This window comes from Sander vitreus, chromosome 6, assembly GCF_031162955.1.
Source record: "Sander vitreus isolate 19-12246 chromosome 6, sanVit1, whole genome shotgun sequence".
Lineage (NCBI taxonomy): Eukaryota > Metazoa > Chordata > Actinopteri > Perciformes > Percidae > Sander > Sander vitreus.
In genome coordinates, this window is record NC_135860.1 from 5,326,731 (window position 1) to 5,349,627 (window position 22,897).

The following is a 22,897-nucleotide window of genomic DNA, read 5'->3' on the forward strand; positions in this document are numbered from 1 at the left end:
TAAATGGGGCACAGCATACAGTATAAACTACATGTAGAAATAAAGAGGACTAAATATTATTTTCTTTTTGGGGTTACACAAGAGACTAAGATGTTATTGAAAGCTGTGTAATTTGGTGCCACCTTCTTAACATGAGATCAACATGGCAGCTTTTCTCATTGACGTTAATGGGAGGGGAGAGGGGGGAGCCACTGCAGCTGCCAGCCACTAGATGTCAGTCCCTGACGATGTTAAAAGAAAAGTTGCTTCTCAAAAGTCAATAATGTGAACCTCCTTCTCTGCTCCCCCCTGTCTTCTCTCTCCCTCCCCCTTCCTCACTCACTCCATTTGTCTCCCCATCCCTCCCCCCAATCTTTCTCTCGCTCTCTCTCTCTCTGAACCTCAAAGCGCACTATATAAAACCTCCCTCCACACTGACACTCAGATGTACAAACACATCGGTTGTCGTAACAGCTCCTCCAAACCTTGCATCAAAAATCACCCCATCAGACACTTGAAGCGTTTTAACGGCAGACATCTGACCCTCCTGAAAGAGCCTGAGAAGATTCATCTCTGCTCTCTCGCCTTAGGACCGCCTTTCCTCACTATATTTCTCCTACAAGTTCGACAGCTGATCCCGGCTCAGTCAGAGGGAGATTTTTTTTGTTGCGGCTGAGAAGAAAGATCAGGGACAGTTTGACATGAGGGGGGACGCTCCACAAAGAGGTATGAAGACCACATGTCTGTGGGCTGCCGCTCTGCTGCTGTCAGTCATCTCTCTGGTGAGTTAAATGTTGTTGTTTTTTTGATTTGGCCTTTTTTTTCTCCAAATTTTATATCTCTTCAGTCTCTGTGATTAAGGTCTGCACTTGTCTGGTAGAAGGTGTATCGAGGAATGTGCGCAAACAGACATTTTGATGAGTGAGTTTCAGGTTAGTGCAAGGACAACCTCACACGCCAAATTTGAGTTAAAATTTATTTGTGCAAGATGTCAGGAGCAATCTGATAATGTGAAAGTCTAGAAAATGTTAAGCAAAATGTCATTTGGTTGATTTCAGACTAATTTTCCTTATGTTATAGTAGATTAAAGCCACGTTTTGAAATTGTTTTCTTTACATTTGAATCCTGTAATGACAGATTTTATTTGCTGAATGATGTGACACATTAATATTGTCACAAATGAACTGCCAATGCCAGTGTGAACACAAGCTTCCCAAATCCAAATCTGCATCTTGACAAATCTACCCACCCACAATCCCGCTGGATATTTCTCTCTCGGCACTGTCCATTCAATCCCTCCTTTGCATCGTCCCCTCCTCTCTCTCCCATTTACAGACACACTTTAATACAAATGTATATTTGACAGTATGGTGAAGAACCGCCTGAGCCCATTATGACTAACATACCAGAATGCTCTTAACTCAATGCCTTGACACTTTGTGACAACCCAATTCCTTTAATCCTCCAAAAGACAGTAACCCCTCACCCACTGATGAATCTGTCAACAAAGCAATCAAAGCAGAACAGGAGCCACTCCTCTCCCCAAGAAAAATACCATAAACTTAATCCCTACAAACTTGACTGGCCTTAAAAAACTCCTGTGGTGTTATCTGTGTTTAATTTGCATAGTGATGGAAAGAAGTCAATTACTATTAATTATTCTCTACAACTTAATACCCATTATCGAATTGAATTCACCGTCTTGAAAACCATAAACTCAATTTCACAGCTGACTAAGCGCACTAATCATTTCCTCCCCCTTTTTTCTTTTTTTACTTCATGGAGCCTTCCTGCTTTTAAGGAACAACAATAAGTCTTCGATTTCAGGAGCAATAGCATTAACTAACATGGATTCCCTTATTGTCACAATATAAAGACAAACATTAACTATCAAGTATGTGAGTTATATGTACAATGGCATCATGGTAGTGTGAGCTGATCTCATAGCATCACTTGATGGGAGTGTTTTTTTTCCAGACTGGGCTGCCAAATTGCTTCGCTATGCTTTAATGGGATGATCATAATTGTTTCGTACTCGTTGCATCCTAAGCTTTCGCCTGCAGCTCCTTCAACAGATTGACAGACCCATGGGAACCTCACAAACTTATTTTGGCCGCCTTTGAACCAAGTCGTGTGTGAAATAATATGATTATGCATTTTTCCTCTGGGTAAGTTGAAAAATTGGTGGCTAGTTTTTTTTTTTTCCTTTCCCCCCCCCCCCTATTCCTCATCCTCCTTCTTCTTGGTCTTCAAACTGCCCCCGCTCTAATATCCTGCAGTCTGTGTGCGTATAGTATTTATCCTCCTCAGAAGTCATGGTAATAATTGTGCCCTGGCCTCTCAAAGCAGTGCTGCAGTGATAGGACTCGGCTCCATCCACAGCTGCCTGTGATGTCTTGACACACTGTGTGATTTGTCATCATCTCTGACCCCCCTCAGGTAACACTTTGATATCACTGGGAGAGTATGAACCTAAACTCTTAGTGGGCGTCAAATGCCCTTAGTTCATCCATCAGCTCAACTACGGGGAGACCTCACAAGGCGAGACAAGTTAAATTCACTGTAAATGACTATGACGACAATCATATCCCAAGTGCACAGTTGGATAATACTCTAAAAGACGGCATCAGCACACTAAGGCTTCTTAAACTACCTTCCTTTGTAGAGGAACATTCAAACACAGACTTGGAGCTGATATTTTATAAACCAATATATTTGGTTTTTTTCTTGAACATGAGTGTTGTGGTAGAAGTAATTGTGATTCATGGCATCAGAAGGTCATTAATTAGATTAAAATATGCTTTTGCTGGGAGGTGGAGAGAGACGCTAGAGTGACTATCTCATACCCGAAAGGTCACAGGTTTGATCCCACAACAGCCACATGTCCCTGAGCCAAACGTACCCCTAATAGCTGCTCATGCTTTAAGCCTCTCTGGATATGAGCATCGGTTTAATACCGTAAATTTGAAAGAAGTAAATTAATCCGCAGAACTTTTGCAGTGTGGTATTCAAACACAAAAAAACATTAAAAAAACAACTATTAATTTCTGAAAGTCGAAAGCTGAACACACACCATCCAATCAAGATTGCAAAGTGGCAGCCCAAATCTGTTATCAGCCCCGTCCTCTGTTAAACTAGAACTGTCGCACTCACAAATCCTCCCCCACACAGCAGTCACAGCAGCCGAAGCATTCAGGTAAATGAAAACTGACACACACTTTCATTCTTCCTTGCAAGGTTTTGTGTACAGCCCACCGCAGAGCCATCCGGCTCCTCCGATGGTTCTATTAAAGGTGGAATTTGTTGGCTGCTCGGGGGTCCAGCCCATAGAATATCCTCCGAGCTCCCGAGGGAAGCCGGGGTTGTTTATCTTCCTGTTTCAAAGAGTGGACGCCTGCGCCTTATCACAGCCTCGCCAAGAGTAGATAGCATTTAGGTTTGTCCAACAGCCTGCCTATATGCTGCATCTGGCAATCTTGAGAGTCGTTTCGTAAAAGACTTCTGCATACCGATGCTGTTTGTGTTATCTTGTTGAGGGATTCTGCCTCCTACACCGAGCCAGGGAATAATAACAACAGACAGTTAAATAGGGTTTTGGGGGGGGGCTCCTGCATAACAACCTACAGGTCGAAAAGTTGGAATAACTCTGAGCCATGAAATGAAAGCCTCTAAATATGATCGTGAGATACGTTTGAATTTTTTTTACACTGCTGCATTTGACCGATATGACTTTCTGTTAGTGTATTTTTTTTTTGTATAAAAGGGGCAATCCACAGATTTTTATGCTGCGTTTGAAAGACATTTACCAGAGAGGTGGTTTAAAGATGCTTTTGTTTGAATTATGGGAAATAACTAGAATGGGAGGAGCTAGAATGTTACCACGGACAAAATAAATCTGGATACCTTTACCCTCTGCTGCTTCGATTTTTAACCATTCTTTCATCTGTCTCTTTGCACTTCCATACAGTCACATACACACAGGGATGTATGTAACTTTTTAAAGGCTCTCCTATAACAAGCTGGGCATTGTAGTTTTTCGCAAATGTTAGTCAAACAGGATTCAATAGTGCATTTGTTAAGGACTAGTTTTAGCGGCGAATTAATCCACATTGGGTGTTTTAGTGAGTATTTATGTACAGCAAAAGGAAGGTGTGTGTGTGTTAGATTGAGTCAAAATAAACTGTGTGTTCATGGTAATGAAGGAACATGTCACCCAGTGCAACAGTGTGGCTCATTGATGTGTTTTTAATAGTTTTTGGACAACAATGGAGCTCTATGAAACAGAGGAAGAAGAACGCTTTGAATACACAGATAAGTTGGTGGGATCAATTCATTGTTGGTTTGAGTCTTCTCAAGGGATTTGTTGACCATAAGCAAATATAGAATATCACCTGACTTATCCTATAAGAGTCTGATGATAGCTTTTCAAAATGTAAAGAATATGAAACCAATGGTTGTCCGTAAATATCAGTTGGTATTATTTCTATGTAGTAGTTTTCTATGAAAGAGAATTGTTTGATTCATAGATTGTTTTAACAGATTGTATTGTGATGAAGTAGAATCAACATGTTCATGTATATTTTGTTTTCTACATTGTCCCAAATGTTATCCAGCTATGCTCTGATTGGTCCACTCAGAGTAGATTTACTACCTGGGTGTGTTTATGTCTATTTTAGGGCTGCAACTACCGATTTCTTTTATTATTGATTAATCTGCTAATTATATCTTTGATTAATAGATCAACTGTTTGGTCTTTAAAATGGCAGAACATGTTCATTTAAATGTCTTAAAGTTCAAGTTGACATCTTCGAGTTACTTGTTTTGTCCAACCCACAGTCCAAAACCCAAAGATATTTAAATTACTATCACAAAGAAAAGCAGCATCCCCTCAATGAATACAAATTTGATCAGTTAAAGCCAATTAAGTGCAAAATAAATCTCACTTTTAGCCGTGGACGATATAGTTTGATATTTAAGAAAAAAACTATATTTACAAACCAATATTAAATCCAAAGTTACCAAGGTGTGACTGTTGACCTTTATACTGCCATGTTTGTTTTTCTCCTGTCCTTTTTCCAACAGCAGTTTCCCTCTTTTCTCTCTGCAGTATCTCTTTCAGGGACATTCATGTACCCAACACACACACACAGACAGACACACACGCGCGCGCGCAGACACACACACACACACACACACACACACACACACACACACACACACACACACACACACACACACACACTTTGTGCCTGGCTTGCATGTTTTTGAAGCGGGCAAAGAGGTAAATCTTGGCCCTCCGAGTGTTGGTGCAGTCAGTCGGGGTGTTCTGGATATAAACGTTGCTTTAGTCAGGACTGCCTCTGATCTGCCTAATCTCCCCGGGCTGGATTACAGGTTGGGCTCTAATCCGTGAAGTGGGGTCTCTGTGAATGTGCCTCTGAGTGCTCTAATCCAGAGACTGTCAGGTGCTTTAGATGAAAGCTAATTGCATGTCACAGTTTGGGGACCATACACAACGCCGGCAACAACAGAACGGGTTCCTGACAACAACAAGGTCCTCGGTCTGATGATGACTTGGCACGCACTTCAGATAATCTAGTGAAGAAATCCCCTACCAAAAAATTCCAGTGACACCTCCTCTTACAAAATTATTCACAACATGAAGTCGCAGAAAATGATGGTGCACCTTAAAATGTCACACACACACACACACACACACACACACACACACACACACACACACACACACACAAATAAGTCTGACAGTCACTTAAACCAGCTCAAAGCAGTTTCCTAATATCCCTTGATCTGGTTTCAGGACCTCACTGAGACTGAAACCCAGTTACTGAGAATCGTCAGTAATTACTGCACTAAGAAAATGATATTTCATTTGATCATTAGAGACTACAGTCTTTTCACAACTCAGAATAGAAATATTCATGAAAAATAAATGAGGTTTACAGTTCGGATTACGGGTCAAAGGTCATTTGGACGATTATTGCAAACATGTAAAACTGAATTCATGTTTAAACTCAAGTCACTAGTTTTTCCTTAACAGCATTTTTATCCTTGCAACACACAATATGTATAAAAATCTGAGGTCAGGGCCGCCTGGGTAGCTCACCTGGTAGAGCGTGCGCCCCATGTACAGAGGCTCGGTCCTCACCGCAGTGGTTGTGGGTTCAATTCCGACCTGTGACCCTTTGCTGCATGTCACCCCCCCTCCCCTTTCAAGTCTAAGCTGCCCTGTCAAATAAAGGCCTAAAAATGCTAAAAAAAAATTCTTAAAATGAAACTCAATAAGGTCAATAACCATTATATTAAATAAGCAGCTTTATTATCCCATAAAATGCCTTTATTTGTACCATTTTCACTTTTAAAATGAGCATAAACAAGCTGAAACCTGAAATACTATTAAACCCAGGACTAAAGACTATAAGTAATGTCATAACCGAGCTGGTTATAGCTGGTTGGCTGATAAGGTTTCACTGAACTTTTACATCCTAAGCAGCTTTATGTTTGACTATAATGGTGCCAATAAATCCTGAACAGAAAGCCACCCTCATCCTCACACTCACTTTATCTTTTTACAATATATCACCAGTGAGGCCAACATGACAGACTTTTGTTTCCAGCAATGGAAGACAAAAGGAGGTCTTCATTAATACAGCTTAACTGCCCCACTGCGCAACGAAACTGCTGAAATTAACATTTCTCTTTGCCTCGTCACGACAATCATTTTGCACTGAAGATCCTGCAGCTTTCTTTTTTCTCTTATAAAACCAACCGTCTGCAAAGATTGTCTATCTCCAAACATTTTCTGGGTTTGAAAGACTTAGACAAGACTCCACTTAACATGTATTAAAAACGCTTAGGTTATGTCACTCTATTCAGAGAGGTAGAGAGACTTTACAGCTACTGAGCCAAAATCTCCACAATGCCACTAACGGTTCATTCACGTCAGGTCATCCATCATGGAGGCCTCTTCAAAAACAACTGGAGGCCATCTTTTCAAACTCCCCCACTCTGAAGCCAAGAGCATTAAAATGAACGCGTACTTCAAAGAAAGATCACAACTCCTGCAACAGTTTATAGAGTGAGAGCTCCACAGACACACACTGGCCTACAGTACCACAACGTCATTCAGTGAACTTTCTGAATGAGAAAGGCCTTATTTTCAGAGTATCGATCGCAGGGTGAAGGTACAAAATGTAAACGCTTCGACCAGATAGATCTGCTGTCACGTTCGTAGGCCGGGGTTTGGACATAACTGTCACGGGCCTCAGTGGGGTGCACGAGGAATCGTCGCTCTCTCATCTGTGTGATTGTTAGAGGAGAGACACAGAATGAATCATCAATCATCCATTCAGGCCACATTCAGCAGGTAATAGTCTGCTGTTGCATCACATCTGAACCAAAGATGCACTTCATTCATCTCGATATGGCAGGAATACCTTAATCTTGATTAGGACGAACCGCCACAAGATCTTTTACACGCTGTAAGAGTTGGTTACAGCATTAACACCGTTTGTAAGTGGTGCTGACATGCTTGTGGATGGATAAAGCTTGTTGGTGTTTTCTTACTGCTGCAAAGCAGATTGGTTTTGGTCCTGTGTGTCTGTTGGTTAGTTAGCAGGATATCCCACAAACATGTCACCAGATTTCAACTACAAAGCACTCAGCATACATTGGTCTACCCAACGCTAATGTCAGACAGAACGTTGAAATTGGACAATTCTTAAAGACCTGGATTATGTAAGGTTAAAGGTCCAATGTGTAATACTGAAAGCTAGCGTTGAAAATAGTTACGGCAGTCAAAATTCAAAATACTGGAGACAGTCGTCTCCCCCGGCCCCTTCTTCCCAGACTCGAAGTTCACGGAGGTTGCCAGGTTGAGAACGCAGCATCCAACAATGTTGCTAGATGCTATAGTGCATTCCACTTATACTCGGAACTCGGATTTTCCGAGGTCAAAGTCGGAAACATGCCCCCTGACCTCGGATTTCCGAGCTCGGAACTCGGGCAACCACCGAGTGTACCCCAAGCTCAAAATCCAACATGGCTGCTCCGTGCATCAACAATTGTGAAAGCTGTAGTAACATACAGTTATAAGCACTTTTGTGTTATTTGTGTCTTATTGAATCAGTCGTACACACATTCCTGTCCAACTTATATCTGTGGACATGTTGCTACGCTGTTTGTATGCACAAAAAACTGCGTAATGCGTTGTTACGTAATGCGTAACAATGCCCAGGAGGCCCAGCAGAGGTTATACTTCCTGCAGCAGCTAAGGAAGTTTAATCTGCCTAAGGAGCTGCTGATCACTTTCTACTCAACCATCATTCAGTCTGTTATCTGCACCTCCATCACTGTCTGGTTTGGATCAGCCACCAAACGGGATAGGGCCAGACTGCAACGGACAATTAGGGCTGCAGAGAGGATCATTGGAGCTGACCTTCCCTCCATCCAGGACCTGTAACGGTCCAGGGTCAGGAAAAGGGCAGCAAAAATCTCTGCAGACCCCTCACATCCTGGTCACAAACTGTTCACCCTCCTTCCCTCTGGTAGGCAATACAAGGCACTGTTTGCCAAAACCAGCCGACACAGAGACAGCTTCTTTCCCCAAGCAGTCACTCTGTTGAACACTCAGAAATAGCCCCCCTTACACTAAACAAAGTCAATCATCACTGTTTGGCTCATCTACATCATGCCTATTTCAATCCTACAATTACAATATTGTTATTAATATATTACCATTGCATTGATCTGCTTTGCACTGTATTCATATTTAAATCCTAAAATCTCAGACTATGCACTATTCCTTCCCTCTCTTTTGTATATTTTTTGTAAAACTCTAAATTCTATTGTATTGCTATAGTGTACACTTAACAGTATTTTTTTTTAAATATTTATTACTGTCATTTCTGTTTTATGTTAAGTGAGTGTTGTACTTTGAGAGCAAAGATTAACCAGAGTCAAATTCCTTTGTTTACACAAACCTGGCCAATAAAGCTGATTCTGATTCTGGTTATAAACTGGCATTGCTAACAATGGCTAACCTGGCTAGAGCTAATGAAAACAATGAAAATCTGACTTGTAGATGGAACGCATTCAACTCGGGTGTGACATCATGCCCAGCTTCCTAGTTCCGAGGTAAATGGAACGCACTATAACTCCATAGCAGTAACTCAGCTAATGTCAGATGCTGGCTATGTTGACATTCATAAAAGCCCGTGCCCACCCTATCTCCGCTTAAAATTACTGCAACAACCGCTATAACATGACAGACACTCTTTTGGCTTAAAATGACTGCAACAACCGCTGAAAATTACCAACCGTTTGTCGGCAACGGCCGCTGAATACGTTTGTAACATGTTGTAAACAGCCTGTGTCCGCTTGCCTGGTCCTCCGGTAACATTAGCAGTTATGGCGTGTTAGCATGGCGGCGTTAGCCAGGACCAGTTGGGATCACTTTACTGGCTGTGTCTCTATTGTTTTTGCGAGTAACCAACTTGAGTACTCTAGATAATTCAATGTGAGTGAGTACACGCATGTTGAAATGACATAAAATGCCCATCCTTAGTAGCCATAATAAATTAGCCTAAAGCCAATGCTTACCTGTTCAGGGGGAAATTTACCAACTCTGTGTCCTTTTGGGCTCTAAGCTGTCTCCATCTTTTAAATACATCTCAAATATTAACCTGGGTTTTGTTACGTCTCTGGTCAGGCAACAAAATGTGCCAACACGTGCCGAGCTTTTTTTTAAGTCGGGTAGAATCTATCTCGTTGATCCCATTCGTTTGTTTGCTGCTTCCATGGCTATGCTACAGCTGTGGCGCACTGGGTTTGCGTTTTTACAGGTATATCTGGAAAATAAATGAAGAGCATGTTGAGTCCTGCATTGGAACTAATTTGGTGAAAGGTGTGAAATTGTTCCAAGAATTACTGGTCTGGTCCACCGAGGCTGCGACATTCTTTTAATTTTGTGGATTAATTAATTTTGTAGAGATTCAAAATTTGTTCTAAACAGAAAAATGCGTTTGATATGTAGGCCCCACCCGGAAATGATTTTCCGATATTTAGACTTTTTTGGATGATTGATTTTGATGACTGCTTTTCATCAAATTAGGTAGTCTATATAACATTGTTAGATAACAGTGAACAAATGTCCCGTATCGTTTTCGTATAATTGATTGCCAAAATCTGGGGGGCATGTACTATTTGTGATAAACTGCAATGCCACTCTAAAGGTTTTGAATTTACATGCACATAACATGGGTTATTCCAACTTGATAGATTTAAATGAACTATTCCTCCAAATTCAACAACAGAATATGTCATTTGTGAATAGAATATGTTGTTTGTCCATGCCCTCCAGAATGAAACATAAAAACGTTATGATCTGACGCCCCTGTCAGCAGCACCACATTGTTTATCTGTGCCTTTACAATCTAAACGCTTTGGTTAAGGTTTGGTTGGGTTTAGGCACAACAATTACTTGGTTAAGTTTGGAAAACATTGCAGTGTGAGATAAAATTACTACTTTGGTAATGTTAGGGGACCTTTATGATCATGGTTAATATAATAACCACTGTCGCCATCAAACTACTTCCTCCCTTGTTCCCGACACACAAGCCTAGTTCCTACAGCTGTTTTGTCACTTGAGCATAAACGTGTTGTTTTTTGGGGCATTTTCTGAAAGGACAGATGCTATAGTTTTCTTGGGAGGACAGTTTACTATTAATGGGCATAAGCAGGTGGTCATGAGTGGGGAATTTTGCACATTGTATCCCTATAAAAAGCTTTAATATACAGAGTTTGTCTGTCACCACATGTATTTTGATGCTGTTTCAGAGGTAAATTGTGACTAAATTTGTGCAGCCTTGTTGGAAGTATGAGCTCTTTTGATTGGTTAGAAGTTGAAATATTTCAGTAATGATGTTTTGTTTGTTTGTTTGTTTGTTTGTTCTTCCAGGTGACCAGTGCTGATTCACCAAGTTCAGGAAATTCTGACGTAAGAGAAAGCTCAAAATCCAAAGTGAAGACCTACTGGACTGAAAGCAGCAAGGCCGTCTCCATCAGCCGTCTGCTGTCGCAGACCCTCTATGGCAAAGAGAACTTCACCTCTCTGGATCTGAACTATGACGAGGCAGACTCGTTCTCTAAACAGGAGCAGTGGAACTGGCTTTACAACATTTCAAACCCCCGGGACTCTCGATCCAGGACAAAAAGGAGGCCCATCGTCAAGACCGGCAAATTCAAGAAGATGTTTGGTTGGGGTGACTTCCATTCCAACATCAAGACGGTGAAGCTCAACCTTCTCATCACCGGTAAAATCGTGGATCATGGTAACGGGACATTCAGCGTCTACTTCCGCCACAATTCGACGGGTCAGGGCAACGTGTCTGTGGGACTGGTTCCACCGACCAAAGCTGTGGAGTTCCAGGTCCACCAGCAGCACCAGCAGTTCCACCACCCTCACCAGCAGCAGCAGCAGACGGCTCTGGAGACCAAGGACAACAAGCTGTTCAACTGCAGGGTGGAGTACGAGAAAGTAGAGAAGGGCACCAGGAACTCACTGTGTGCCCATGACCCCTCGCAGAGCTGTCCGCAGGAGCAGACCCAGAGTCACGTGTCCTGGCTGTGCTCCAAGCCCTTTAAAGTCATCTGCATCTTCATCACCTTCTACAGCACCGACTACAAGCTGGTGCAGAAGGTGTGTCCAGATTACAACTACCACAGTGACACCCCGTACCTCCCCACCGGGTGATCATATAACCAGACGAGGACAAAAACAAAAAAAAAAGAAGAAAAAAAAGACGCAGACAGGCTGTCGTGTCCTGAGCGATTGATTATTGGAATGAAAATGGAATCAAGACGCTTCAAACTTGAGACGTTGACAGGCATTATTACAGCTAACATATCTTTGACGCAAGACTGATATTGCTCCAATGAACAGACCTACCCCGAGGTCATTATGAGAGCATTTAGGGAAGCATTTATAGGCTTGCGATACTCATATCATATGCATAGCTGCTTACATTGAAAGGAAATTCTCAAGCCAACCGTAAAAATATGCTGATTGTATTTATGTAAATATTGTGGGTTCCACACAAAGACCAGAAAACAATTTTATTAATGTTTTCTCCTGCTAATTTAGTTGTTTATGTTGATAGTGTATTTCCGTCTCAATCATGCTTTCTGTCATTTCCAATCAGTCTGTGGTAATCATTGCAAACACGTAAATGTCAATGCAAATACGAAGAATCTGTTAGTATGCATTGGAGGGCAAACATGTTTTGAGTGTTGTTGTCTGCAGTGTGATTGTTAAGAGTGAATATACCTCTCTGATATTGTTGTTGGAATCTCTTCCATGTCCATGCATGAATCGAATATGGTAAACAACTGAATAACGCCATCTATATTTTCATGTTATTGCAGCTGTCAGAAGTAATCTTCATCAAGTCACGGGGGACAAAGAAAAAAAAAGTACTTATATTTCTATTTTGTGTTATGTCTTAGCAGTTTTAAGGACACGGTAAATGACACCATTGGGAAGCTCCAATCAGATCAAACATGCAAACAAGTAAATGTCGCAATAAATAAATAAAACTTGCAGAAGACACACAAGAAAACAGAGTTACAGAAGATCATTTTCTGCACTGCTGCTTAAAAAAATCAAGAGATAACTGTGCTCCTCTTTTCTCAGTCCCAGATTTCCATTTTAGACATTGCTCTTATTTTTGTGGCTTACAACAAGTCCAGTATAATACATTTCAACTCCTGTATTATTAACATGATATCAGCCAGTAGTAAGAGGTGTCAGAGCCAAAGTGCCCCTGCAGTATCCAAAAATAACTATCTGTACACAGTATACAGTATATAAAAAGTGCTGGATGATGAGAAATAAACAAGATCAAAGGTGTTTCAAAGGGTTTAAAAAAATAGATATTAGGAAAAGCAGAAGACAAGGAAGTCCATCTAACAAAGGCTGAAACAGAACAAATGGTATGTCAAAATGTGAGATGTGGTAAAATGTGGTTTCTTGCTCCAGAGGAGACAGGACATATATTAAACAGCAGGTGCTAATCACACATTCAACCTATCAAATGTTCGTACCTCTGGTTATCAAAAAAAATCTGGATGAGACTAACACTGGCTGTTAATGATATTGGATGTTCCAATTGGCTATTAAACCTTCATTACATAAATTGGGAGCCACCGGCTCCACGTGAAGCATTTAGAGGAAATGAACACAGTGTAAGTGGAAGCTCTGCAGAGTCAACACAATAGAAAGAATGAATTAAAAGTGCCGATTGAAAACCTGTAAAAAAGCACAAATGTGCACCTAGGGGCGCAATCACTGCTGTCTATTTAAATTCAGTGCTCTTTCACAGTGTACGCTATGGTATACACAACACAGTAACTGCTAATGGCAGCCTGGACAACATCCAATATGCCAACATGGGGTGTATTTTCTGACAAGGCAGGCTAAAGAATAGGGGTCTGCCTGTGGGATGAGTGAGCATAAAGAGGAATTTATGATGTGGAGGAACAAGGCTGGCAGAAATCACTGGAAGCACCTGACTCGTAAATTGAGAGCATGTTTCTGTCATCGAGAAGAAGGAATGACTAATGTCTCAGATTGCTGTTTGGGCCAGTTCTTTCATCTCAATAAAGTGACTTTAATATCTCTCCACCCCTAGCCAAATGTGCCAGGGACAGTTTGTTCAGCTTTAACGAATTAAAGCAGCACTTTGCAGACAATGCTGCCTCATTATGCACATAATCTTACAAGTGTAAACAGTCTGGCAAAAAAGTGTTTGGGTGTGAGAGCTACTGAGAGATAGATCTGTTCCCTGACTGATGTCGCCTGAGGGCAAATACAACATACTATGTTGTGTACTGTTTAAAGCCCAATTAATAATGTACATATGTATTCACAAATATAACCTAAAGCTGCACTAATCAATATTTCAACAATGGATCAAATGATCATGTCTAATGTGAAATGTGTGACAAACCCACAGAAAGTTACCACCTGAGTGTGCGGAGCGTTGGAACATCTTTCACCTTATTGTTTTGTTTTTTATGACCCACAACAACAACCCACTGTTTTGATTCACTCTCACATCAGCATTGTTTCAAGCAGCAGGCAGGTTTGTTTTTGTTTTTTTACACAGAAAAAGCTCTGATAAACCCACTGTGCGCCACCTGCCCAGCACAAAACAGCAGACAGACCAAGTTAGCTACTAGCTGGTGAACATAATGGAGCATTTAGCAGCTAAACAGGCAGATTATTTCCCTCAGGAGTTGGTAGAAAGCAAAGGAGTGTGAATATTTAACTTCCACTGGCCAGGTGGCCAGAAACACAACTCAAAATAAATACTGACGTTCCTCTGTGTCTGCTAAAAGGGTAAATAAGAAGCTAACAGTTTGTCTTTTCAACTTTATGAGGCGATAATTTGTCAGTGTTTACAGGCTTGTTGCACTGGCCACAAGTTGCCAAACACATCAAATACTACAAGTTTTGTGTGTTTTAAATCTTATATTATTTGCAGATATCAGGCTGTTTTACTCCGGTATTTAATAACATTACGGATTTAAAACAATCTTTAGCATCTGGAAATATAAAAAGCTTATATTTAGTTGTTTAGTCTGGTATTAGTCCCTTTATTAAAACATCATCATTGTCAATCACTTTGGGAGTGACTGCAGGTTTTAATTTTATGTTTTGTCTTTTAGCGATATGGGCTAACCTCTTGTTAACTTTCAGATCACTGACTGTACCTTCAATACAACTCAATCTAATGATTAAACAGAGGGAATGTGGATTGTAGAGTTATATTATTAAAACGTTGGAAATTAAACTCAAACTGATCTCAGATATCTAATAACCTGAATTCAGTTGCAAATCTTTTTTCTTAGAGAGTAATTTGCACAAGTGGGATTCATTTAACTCCTCTTTAAAGCCAACACTTCTTAAATTATGTTAATTTCAAAGCACCAGTTCACCCGGCAACAAGAAAAACTAGCCGTTTCCTCTGTCCGTTTAACGAGCTTTATGTGTATGAATGAAACCGACAGCATTACAACCTGGCAGTGTTTGGACGTCTCTAAGTTATCTTTGGGCCCAGATCTTCTCCCTCGGTTCAGTTGTCCTGGGCCGGAGCCATTCAAGCCTGCCGTCTATCCCCTAGCTCGCCCACAATCCCTGATTAATGTGGTCTGGGCGGGAGCTGTCAGAAATGGCAGAGAGAATCATGGGATTTCTCCTTCAGAGTCCCAATGACACCCAGCAGCTGCAGGAGTAAACAGATGACTAACCACTGGCCTTTTGGCAGCCTGTGGAGATTCACACGGAGGGAGGGCTGCGAATGCTGCTTTGACATTTAGGTGGATTAGAAAGTTCTTGGGTTCTGCTCTCGTGGTGTCAGAGGTGGTTGGCATAGTAATTATTTGCATCTTGGTTTTCTTCTGCTTGACCCCGAACCGCAGTGAAAATGTAATGCTTCTTTTTCACTCATAGACATTTGTTCAAATTAACTGTTTAAAGTGTAAAACATCCTTACGAGTCTCATTTATAAACAAATCACATTTCGTTTGCGAGGAAATAATAGGTATCTTAGTTTAAAAAACAACAAGCAATTGTCATTTCAAATCATGTCCTGCTGCAGAATTCATTTCAAATCTGGGCTGAAAGCTGTCCTGGGGCACAGTTTTGTGTGAGGTATTGACATATTAAAGGCTCTATCAGACAATGGCTGGTGTTTATTTTTTATTTTTTTAAATCCCAAATAAATTACTCTCTTCAAAACACTATTAGTCCGCCGGAAATGAAAATGTACTCATTGTGAATGTCTCATATCAGGTAAAAACTGGAGAGAATTAATTAACCTTTGTTATTTTAATTGCTTTAGTGACAGCTGTCCTTTGGTGCCGGAGCTATCCTAATGCACATACTGCGGGCTTGTCAATTACTTTCCCAGTGAATAGATTAAAACGCCACAGAGGATAGAGTCATTTCATTAGTCAGACTTAATGCCCCCCAGACATAACCAGGTACGAACACTTCACCCCTAAATATGCAGGAAAATGAACAATACTATTAAGCCCATATGAATCGAATTAATTGTGGCAACATGAAATTAAGTTTATGCTCTACTTAATTCTGTCCCGCTGCTTATATAACATTTGGCATAGAGATTTTTCTTTGATGATTAAGAATATTCTGAGGCTTTTAATAAAAGGTCTCACAGACTGAATTGTAATGTTGTCAATTCTTACTACACTGGATAATGGCTGACAGCAGCGACTGTCTAATTCTCCCATTTTGCTGTTTGCACATCTATGATCTAATGCTACTCAGCTCATCATGAATCTGAAAGAAATTAGGCCGCTTTCAAATATCTGTCAGCAGGATGTCTCGGTTGCTTTCAGCACCAAATGAACAAATCTCCACTCTTTACCACATTGTATGAAGACAAGAGCTGTTTTCACATTTGATCATGCTGCTAAACCCCCTTTTTCTTTTTAATGGACCTTGAGGATTTTGACACTCATGCACGTGGAGTATCAGAAAACGCTCTTATCAAATTACAATGAATGTAACAGAAAAATAAGCATACATTCTCAGCTGATGTTACAGAATCCCAACATTGCAAAAAACAGTGACTAATGGAACAGTTTGAGATACAGCGTCTTGTTAAATCTGTCTTGTGCATTTGTACACACTAAAAATCATCAGTGATTGGGTCACTATATCACAAACATAATATTATGTTAACTTTACCCAGCAGCACCCATTGCGTCACCAATCAAACCCAAGACAAGCGTTAGTATTATATGTATATATATAACTATTGGGTTATTTAACCCATCTTAAGTATATACAGTAGTAGTATGGTTGCATACAGTATATTCTATTTCATATTCTACTCTTGCGCTTTTTTAGATAATACATTTATGACAGTTTTAGAGCTTTTTGTGTCTAACACCAGGCTAAAACAACCCACTGTGTTGGGTTTGACTGGTAACTGAATGGTTTCCTTCCAATGGGTACTGGGTTAAGTTAACCTTATATATATATATATATATATATATATATATATATATATATATATATATATATATATATATATATATATATATATATATATATATAGTCCCAAGCACCAACTGACGGTATAATTATATAATTTGTCAATATATCAATGTACTGCTGAAACAAAACATATTAGTCAATTTAAAAACAAGTATTCTGATCAATTATTGTTTGTTATTCATAGAGCTGCAACTACTACAACTATTTTCATTATCAATTAATCTATTGCAAGTTCTCAGAGCCCAAAGTGATGTCTTAAAATTAGTTATGTCTGACAAACATTCCAAAACACAAATAAATTCCATTCCATCTGTAATGACATAAAACTGAGAAATCCAGAAGATTCTCACATTTGAGAAGTTGCCTGGAACTAGTAAATATTCTGCATTTTTGCTTAATGAATTCTCAAAAAGTCCATGAGTAACTGGTTCATAACTTGTCAAATCCAGTCTATTTATACAGTCCAAAATCACAAATGGTTTTACAGTCTGTTCAGCATACAACCCCGTCTATCCTTAGACCCTCAATTCACATAAGGAGAAAGGGGATAAGTGAGGACAGACGGACATGCCAGAAATGCTGTATGAACATAAAATTAATTTATCAAGCAGAGTTGTCAAAACATTCTCTGGGTCCAGCTTCTCAAATGCAAAATGTGCTGCTTTTCTCTGTTTTATAGTTGTAAATGTAATATCTGCTGAACAAAAGAAGATATTTAAATATGTCACCAGGGGATATGGAGAAATTGTGATCAAAATGTTTTTATATTTTCTGACCTTTTATGGACTAAAGGATATATCAAACAATAAAAACAAAATCAAAAGATGAATTGTTGATAATAATTCGTTTCAGCCCTATATAAACGAGATTATAGAAGGAGTTAGGGGTCATCCTCTATAACTTTATATGCAGTCTATGGTTAGAGAACAACTCACAGGTTGAATTTCTTACTGGATTTATCATTTGTTTCATGAAATTGACCATTTGAAAAATTGATAAAATTTTGATATTATTAGTTTTACAAGAGATGAAGGCAGAAGTTTAGAGGAAACAGTGTGTGTTTTGAGCAATTCTCTTAAAACCATGTTTCTAAGAGAAGAGATGTTAAAATTTAACAAATTCATTTACAGAAATACTGGAAGCCTATCCTTTATTTGATACAGCGCTGATCAGTCATGCAGAGCTGTGCATAGTCCCTCCATTGACTTCAGTATCTTAGCACTAAGTTGCATTTGTCAAACTCATTTCTGCTCATCAGCTTTCTGGTGTGAATATGCAGTTTCCCAATTCTTGTGAGAGTTAGCTTTGTCAAACCAGACACACAAGAATTGATGTCAAAGATGTGTTTGCTTTTCAAAATGACATGAGGTATAAGAGGATTACATGGCTCATGAATGTGGCTCATTTCTATCCTCTGATTTATCACCTTTTTTTTCCTTTTGCTATCAGAAATCCTCATCTCCATCCATAACAGGCTGGCACACAACACAAAGGCTGATGTTCTCGTGCCTGAATACCTCAGATTTAATTTCAGTTAAGAAAAGGAAAAAAAAGTTAAATGTTGTCTGATCTGTGTGTGTGCATGTGTGTGTGTGAGGCGAGTGTGCACCAATGCTAATATTCCAATAATTAGGCTCGTTCACGAGCAGCTGCATCTCAGAGAAAAAGATTTTCAACTGGTTGAAAATCTATTTTAATGATACGGAGAGCTGTCATTGTTTATTTACCGAAACAACAGCAGGGAGAGGTGATGATTACCGAATATCACCTTGTCAAAAAAAATCACTGAAGTATAGAGGTAGGTGATGCCATTTATACTAGACAAAGACACTATAAAAAACACATTAATACGTTTCTCCATTATTCACATCTTCAGACGTGGAGAGAAAATCACCAAGGTATTAAATTTCACCATAACACCTGGTTATGTATCAAAACATCAAGGCTTTGGAGTCAGTGTTAATTGTAAGTGCCCATACAAAAAGCTGTCCGCATGATGAGTAGACCATTTTCCCATGTCACATTCTAAATATATAGAACAGTTTTCCTTCACCACCCTGTCTTTAAAACAGGCTGGCAAAACAAATCAGGGCCAGCTTGCACCGGAGCCGGGGCTTCGTTTGCCATTGATTTATATCTTAAACAACCTCTCCTGGTGCTTCTACTGCTAAAGGTGAGACGCACAGCCAGTGTTTGTGACAGAGATGGACTAGCCGCGGTGGCAAGAGAGAGAGGGATGATGCGGTTTTAAAAAATGCATCACCATTAAATCAAAGAGTAACCTTGAATGAGTTCAGGCCGGTGCCAGCTCGGTGACACGCTCTGCCCTCAGCGCTCGGTGCCACGGAGCATGCCAAACAGCGGGGAGAGAGAGAGCTGCGACGCTCTGATACAGGTTAGGCCGGTAGTGCTGGGTAGCGGTCCAGCTCCTCGCTGAACAAGGGCACTCATGCTGACTTTTCGTCCAAGTTGGAGCTCAACATGTTAAAGACAAACGTATGAAGTCTGAGGGAGGGACGGACGGACTGACGGAGATGTCCTTGCAAACTGCCTCAGAAAAGTTGACAACATAAATCCTTGTTAATCACTTGGACTTTGTGCTAATCAAAAAATGTGTGCACAGATGGTGCAGAGACAGAAACCACTGGCTCAACATATGTGACCCTGCTACCTGATGTTAGAATAAAACCTGCTCTGACCGTTTCTCTTTTATCTCCGTTTTATTGTTGCTTATATGCCCCCAAAAAAAAGGGTTTAGGGTAAAGAAATGCTTTCATAAGGACAAAATACCTAATGTGAATGAGGTTATACTTTTATTATTCTTGTTGTTTGCTGCAAGTCAAACTCCCCAAGCTTTTACATTTAGCGGTTTTAGCAGAGTAGACTAACTAAGCATTAGAGTGTAGCCTAGAGGAGGAAAAATGAAACCCCACTGGTCCTACAGCTACAACAGCTGAACTTTACATATTACTTGCTCATGCAGATTACTAAATTAAGGACCTACATTTATTTACGCTTTTTAATAAAGCACTAAAGCCTCAGAGGAAATTCTTTATTGAGATGCCTGGTAGAAAGGCTTTGCAACTGCTGAGTCCCACCACAGTACCCATATTTTCAGTAAATAATGTCTTCTGGGTCGTTATGGTATACATAAAACAGTTACCAGTGGATGAGGACAGGCTCAAGTAGTGTGCATACATTAGACATAAAAATACCCTGCAAGAAACATTCTTTTAGATTAGATTTCTGGGCAGAAACTATCTGCGGTATATAACTTATTTTTAAATCTAACTTCCTCCATTCATCGAGACATGTCATCCATCTATCTCGGCCTCCGGCTGCAGTAGTTCCTCGACCATGAGTGGCTGCTGCAGCTGGGCTGTATTTCAGCATGTTGAAGTGCATGGAGAATTCCCATGAAGGGTAAGGGATTATGGATTTTGGCCTCTAAGCTGCCTGGATGCCCAGTGAGGATGTCTCTGAGCGTAGTAATCTTCAAACACCACGCAGAGTGATGAGTGGGCACTGAGGAGTTCTACTCAGGATCTAAATGTGTTCCAGCAAGTTACTGGTGTGAGAGAGAGAGAGAGAGAGAGAGAGAGAGAGAGAGAGAGAGAGAGAGAGAGAGAGAGAGAACACAATTTGGGGCAGAAATGGAAAGGATCGACTCAGTGGCTCCTCCAGGCAAGAGACGCTTTTGATCCTGTGACCCGTTTTGAGCTATAGTCTGTGTCGACAACTCGCGCCAAGCAAGGGATCACATTGGAGTGGTGCAAACCTAAATGTCATGGTTACCCATCACCACACATAACTGCGGATGGAAAAAGTCAATAGAGCAATTTTTGGGGTCAGGTCGGGCACTCTCGGGGGGTTGCAAACATTCATATTGAGGGCACATAAAGTCTAGTTTAGACTGTGTCCCAGAAAAATGGAACTCAATGTGTTGGCCATTCTGGCGTCAGCTGGTGTACAGTAGATGACAGTGAAATACGAAAGAAGTAGCTCTTAAATACAAAGAAAATCTCTCGAATGAAGCACATAACACGAGTCGGAGTAAGGAAATGTCAGAGAAAATCAATAGTGACGCACGTCCCTGATCAATATCAGAAAGGAATTTCTCTGACTCTGTCCTGATTGAATTAAACCCCCAACAGCATCACTTAATTTAAGGCCCTGATTGTTGTCCTGTCTTATTAAAGTGAACTCAAATTGATTCGATACCATCTTGGATCTGAAGATAAGGTGGGTAAGTGCAGGAGGAGGATCAGAAGGGGTGAAGGACACCAGTCTTTATGGAGATGATATCTTCTCCTTAAGAGACACGTCTATCCATCTGCTCGTATCAAAAGCCTTGAGATGCTGTCAGAGGTCAGGGTTTGGAAGGGCGCCGAGGCAACCTGGAGAACATTGTTTGGGAAATCAGACTGTATAACAATACTAAAGATGCAAAATAACCACAACATTTGTGTTTCTATATTGCAAAGCAGATGGAAAGGAACTGTATTGTGCAGAAAGTGACCTCAGTGTGTTCAAGGATCAAAGGGTTTAACGTTCTTTTGGTGATAATCACATTAAGTCTACAAAGCTCTACATAGAACACCCTTTCCAAATATAAATCCTTAATATACTGTTTAAATGTACTTCATAGTGCTGATCAGTAAAATTATCTGTATGCTGCTCACACACACTCCTCGTGACTGTGCAGCACAAATACTGTCCAAGACTACAAACAGGTACATCAATTTGAAGCAAACCAAGAAATACCCTTTAGGTGACAACAAAATGTACATGCTATAAGATCAGCTGCAGTATAGTGTGATGAAATAAATTGAAGCCAACAGATGAAAGCTCGGGGCCCCGAACAGGAAAGAGGAGACTATTAAAAGGTGCACTTCACTCCTTTTATGTTACACTGCCATCCTTTGGACAAATACAGAACTACATGCTGTTGGATGTTTCATGTGCAGGGTGATGTTGGTCTGCAGAGAGAGCCCCGACCTTTAACACTATTTGATCTAATATAGAGTAGGGCTGCAACTGACGATTGTTTTCTTTATCAATTAACCTGCGTATACTTTTTTGATTCATCAGTTAATTGTTAAGTCCACTGAATGTAAAAAGAAATAAAAAGCTATCACAAGTCCAAGGTGTCTTCAAATGTCCCGTTTTGTCTGAGCAACAGTCCAAAACCCAAAGCAATTCAGTTTACAAGGATACAAAACCTGTAAAAGCTGTAAAATCAAAATAAATGTGCTAAAACTCTCTGTACAGCTGAGGGGAACTGAAGAGTCGGGTGATAATTCTCTGTGTTCGTCACTACAAGCAACACCTTTCATATACCACATTATCTGAACCAGTTAATTAAAAAAAACTACTTGTGTAGAGCAGTTTAATGAGAACTTGGAAGTGACAGGAAACCTACCCAGTGCTGCTGAGAGGGCACAAAGTTAAAGCTATAACTAATTTCCACAGTTTCTGGCACAACTAACACTACTCTCCCTCTCCACTGTCTCTCTGTCGGACTGATTTATATGTTTTGTTAAACATTATTCTATATTTGTATTACGTGCTGTATTGTGTATACACACCATTATATTGATATATTTATTATATATAATGTACTGTATGTATTGTGTTATACTATGTTACTACATTTCACCTTATACTATATTACGTTTACATGGTATACTGTTTTATTACAGTATATATTATTACATGGACAAACAGCATTATTCTGGTGTATGCTGTTTACATCCATTTTACCTTGCTGACTTTGCTGTTATTACTCTGAAAATGTTTTATATCAGGGTTGTA

At 40.1% G+C, this 22,897-nt stretch overlaps 1 protein-coding gene across 1 annotated transcript; it reads left to right on the forward strand.

Annotated features, from left to right (window-relative positions):
- Positions 1 to 680: 680 nt before the first annotated feature.
- Positions 681 to 11,749, forward strand: LOC144518913 (neurexophilin-1-like). Its single transcript, XM_078251792.1, has 2 exons — positions 681 to 761; positions 10,955 to 11,749. The coding sequence occupies exons 1-2, from the start codon at positions 681 to 683 to the stop codon at positions 11,747 to 11,749; spliced, it is 876 nt and encodes a 291-aa protein (XP_078107918.1).
- Positions 11,750 to 22,897: the final 11,148 nt, after the last annotated feature.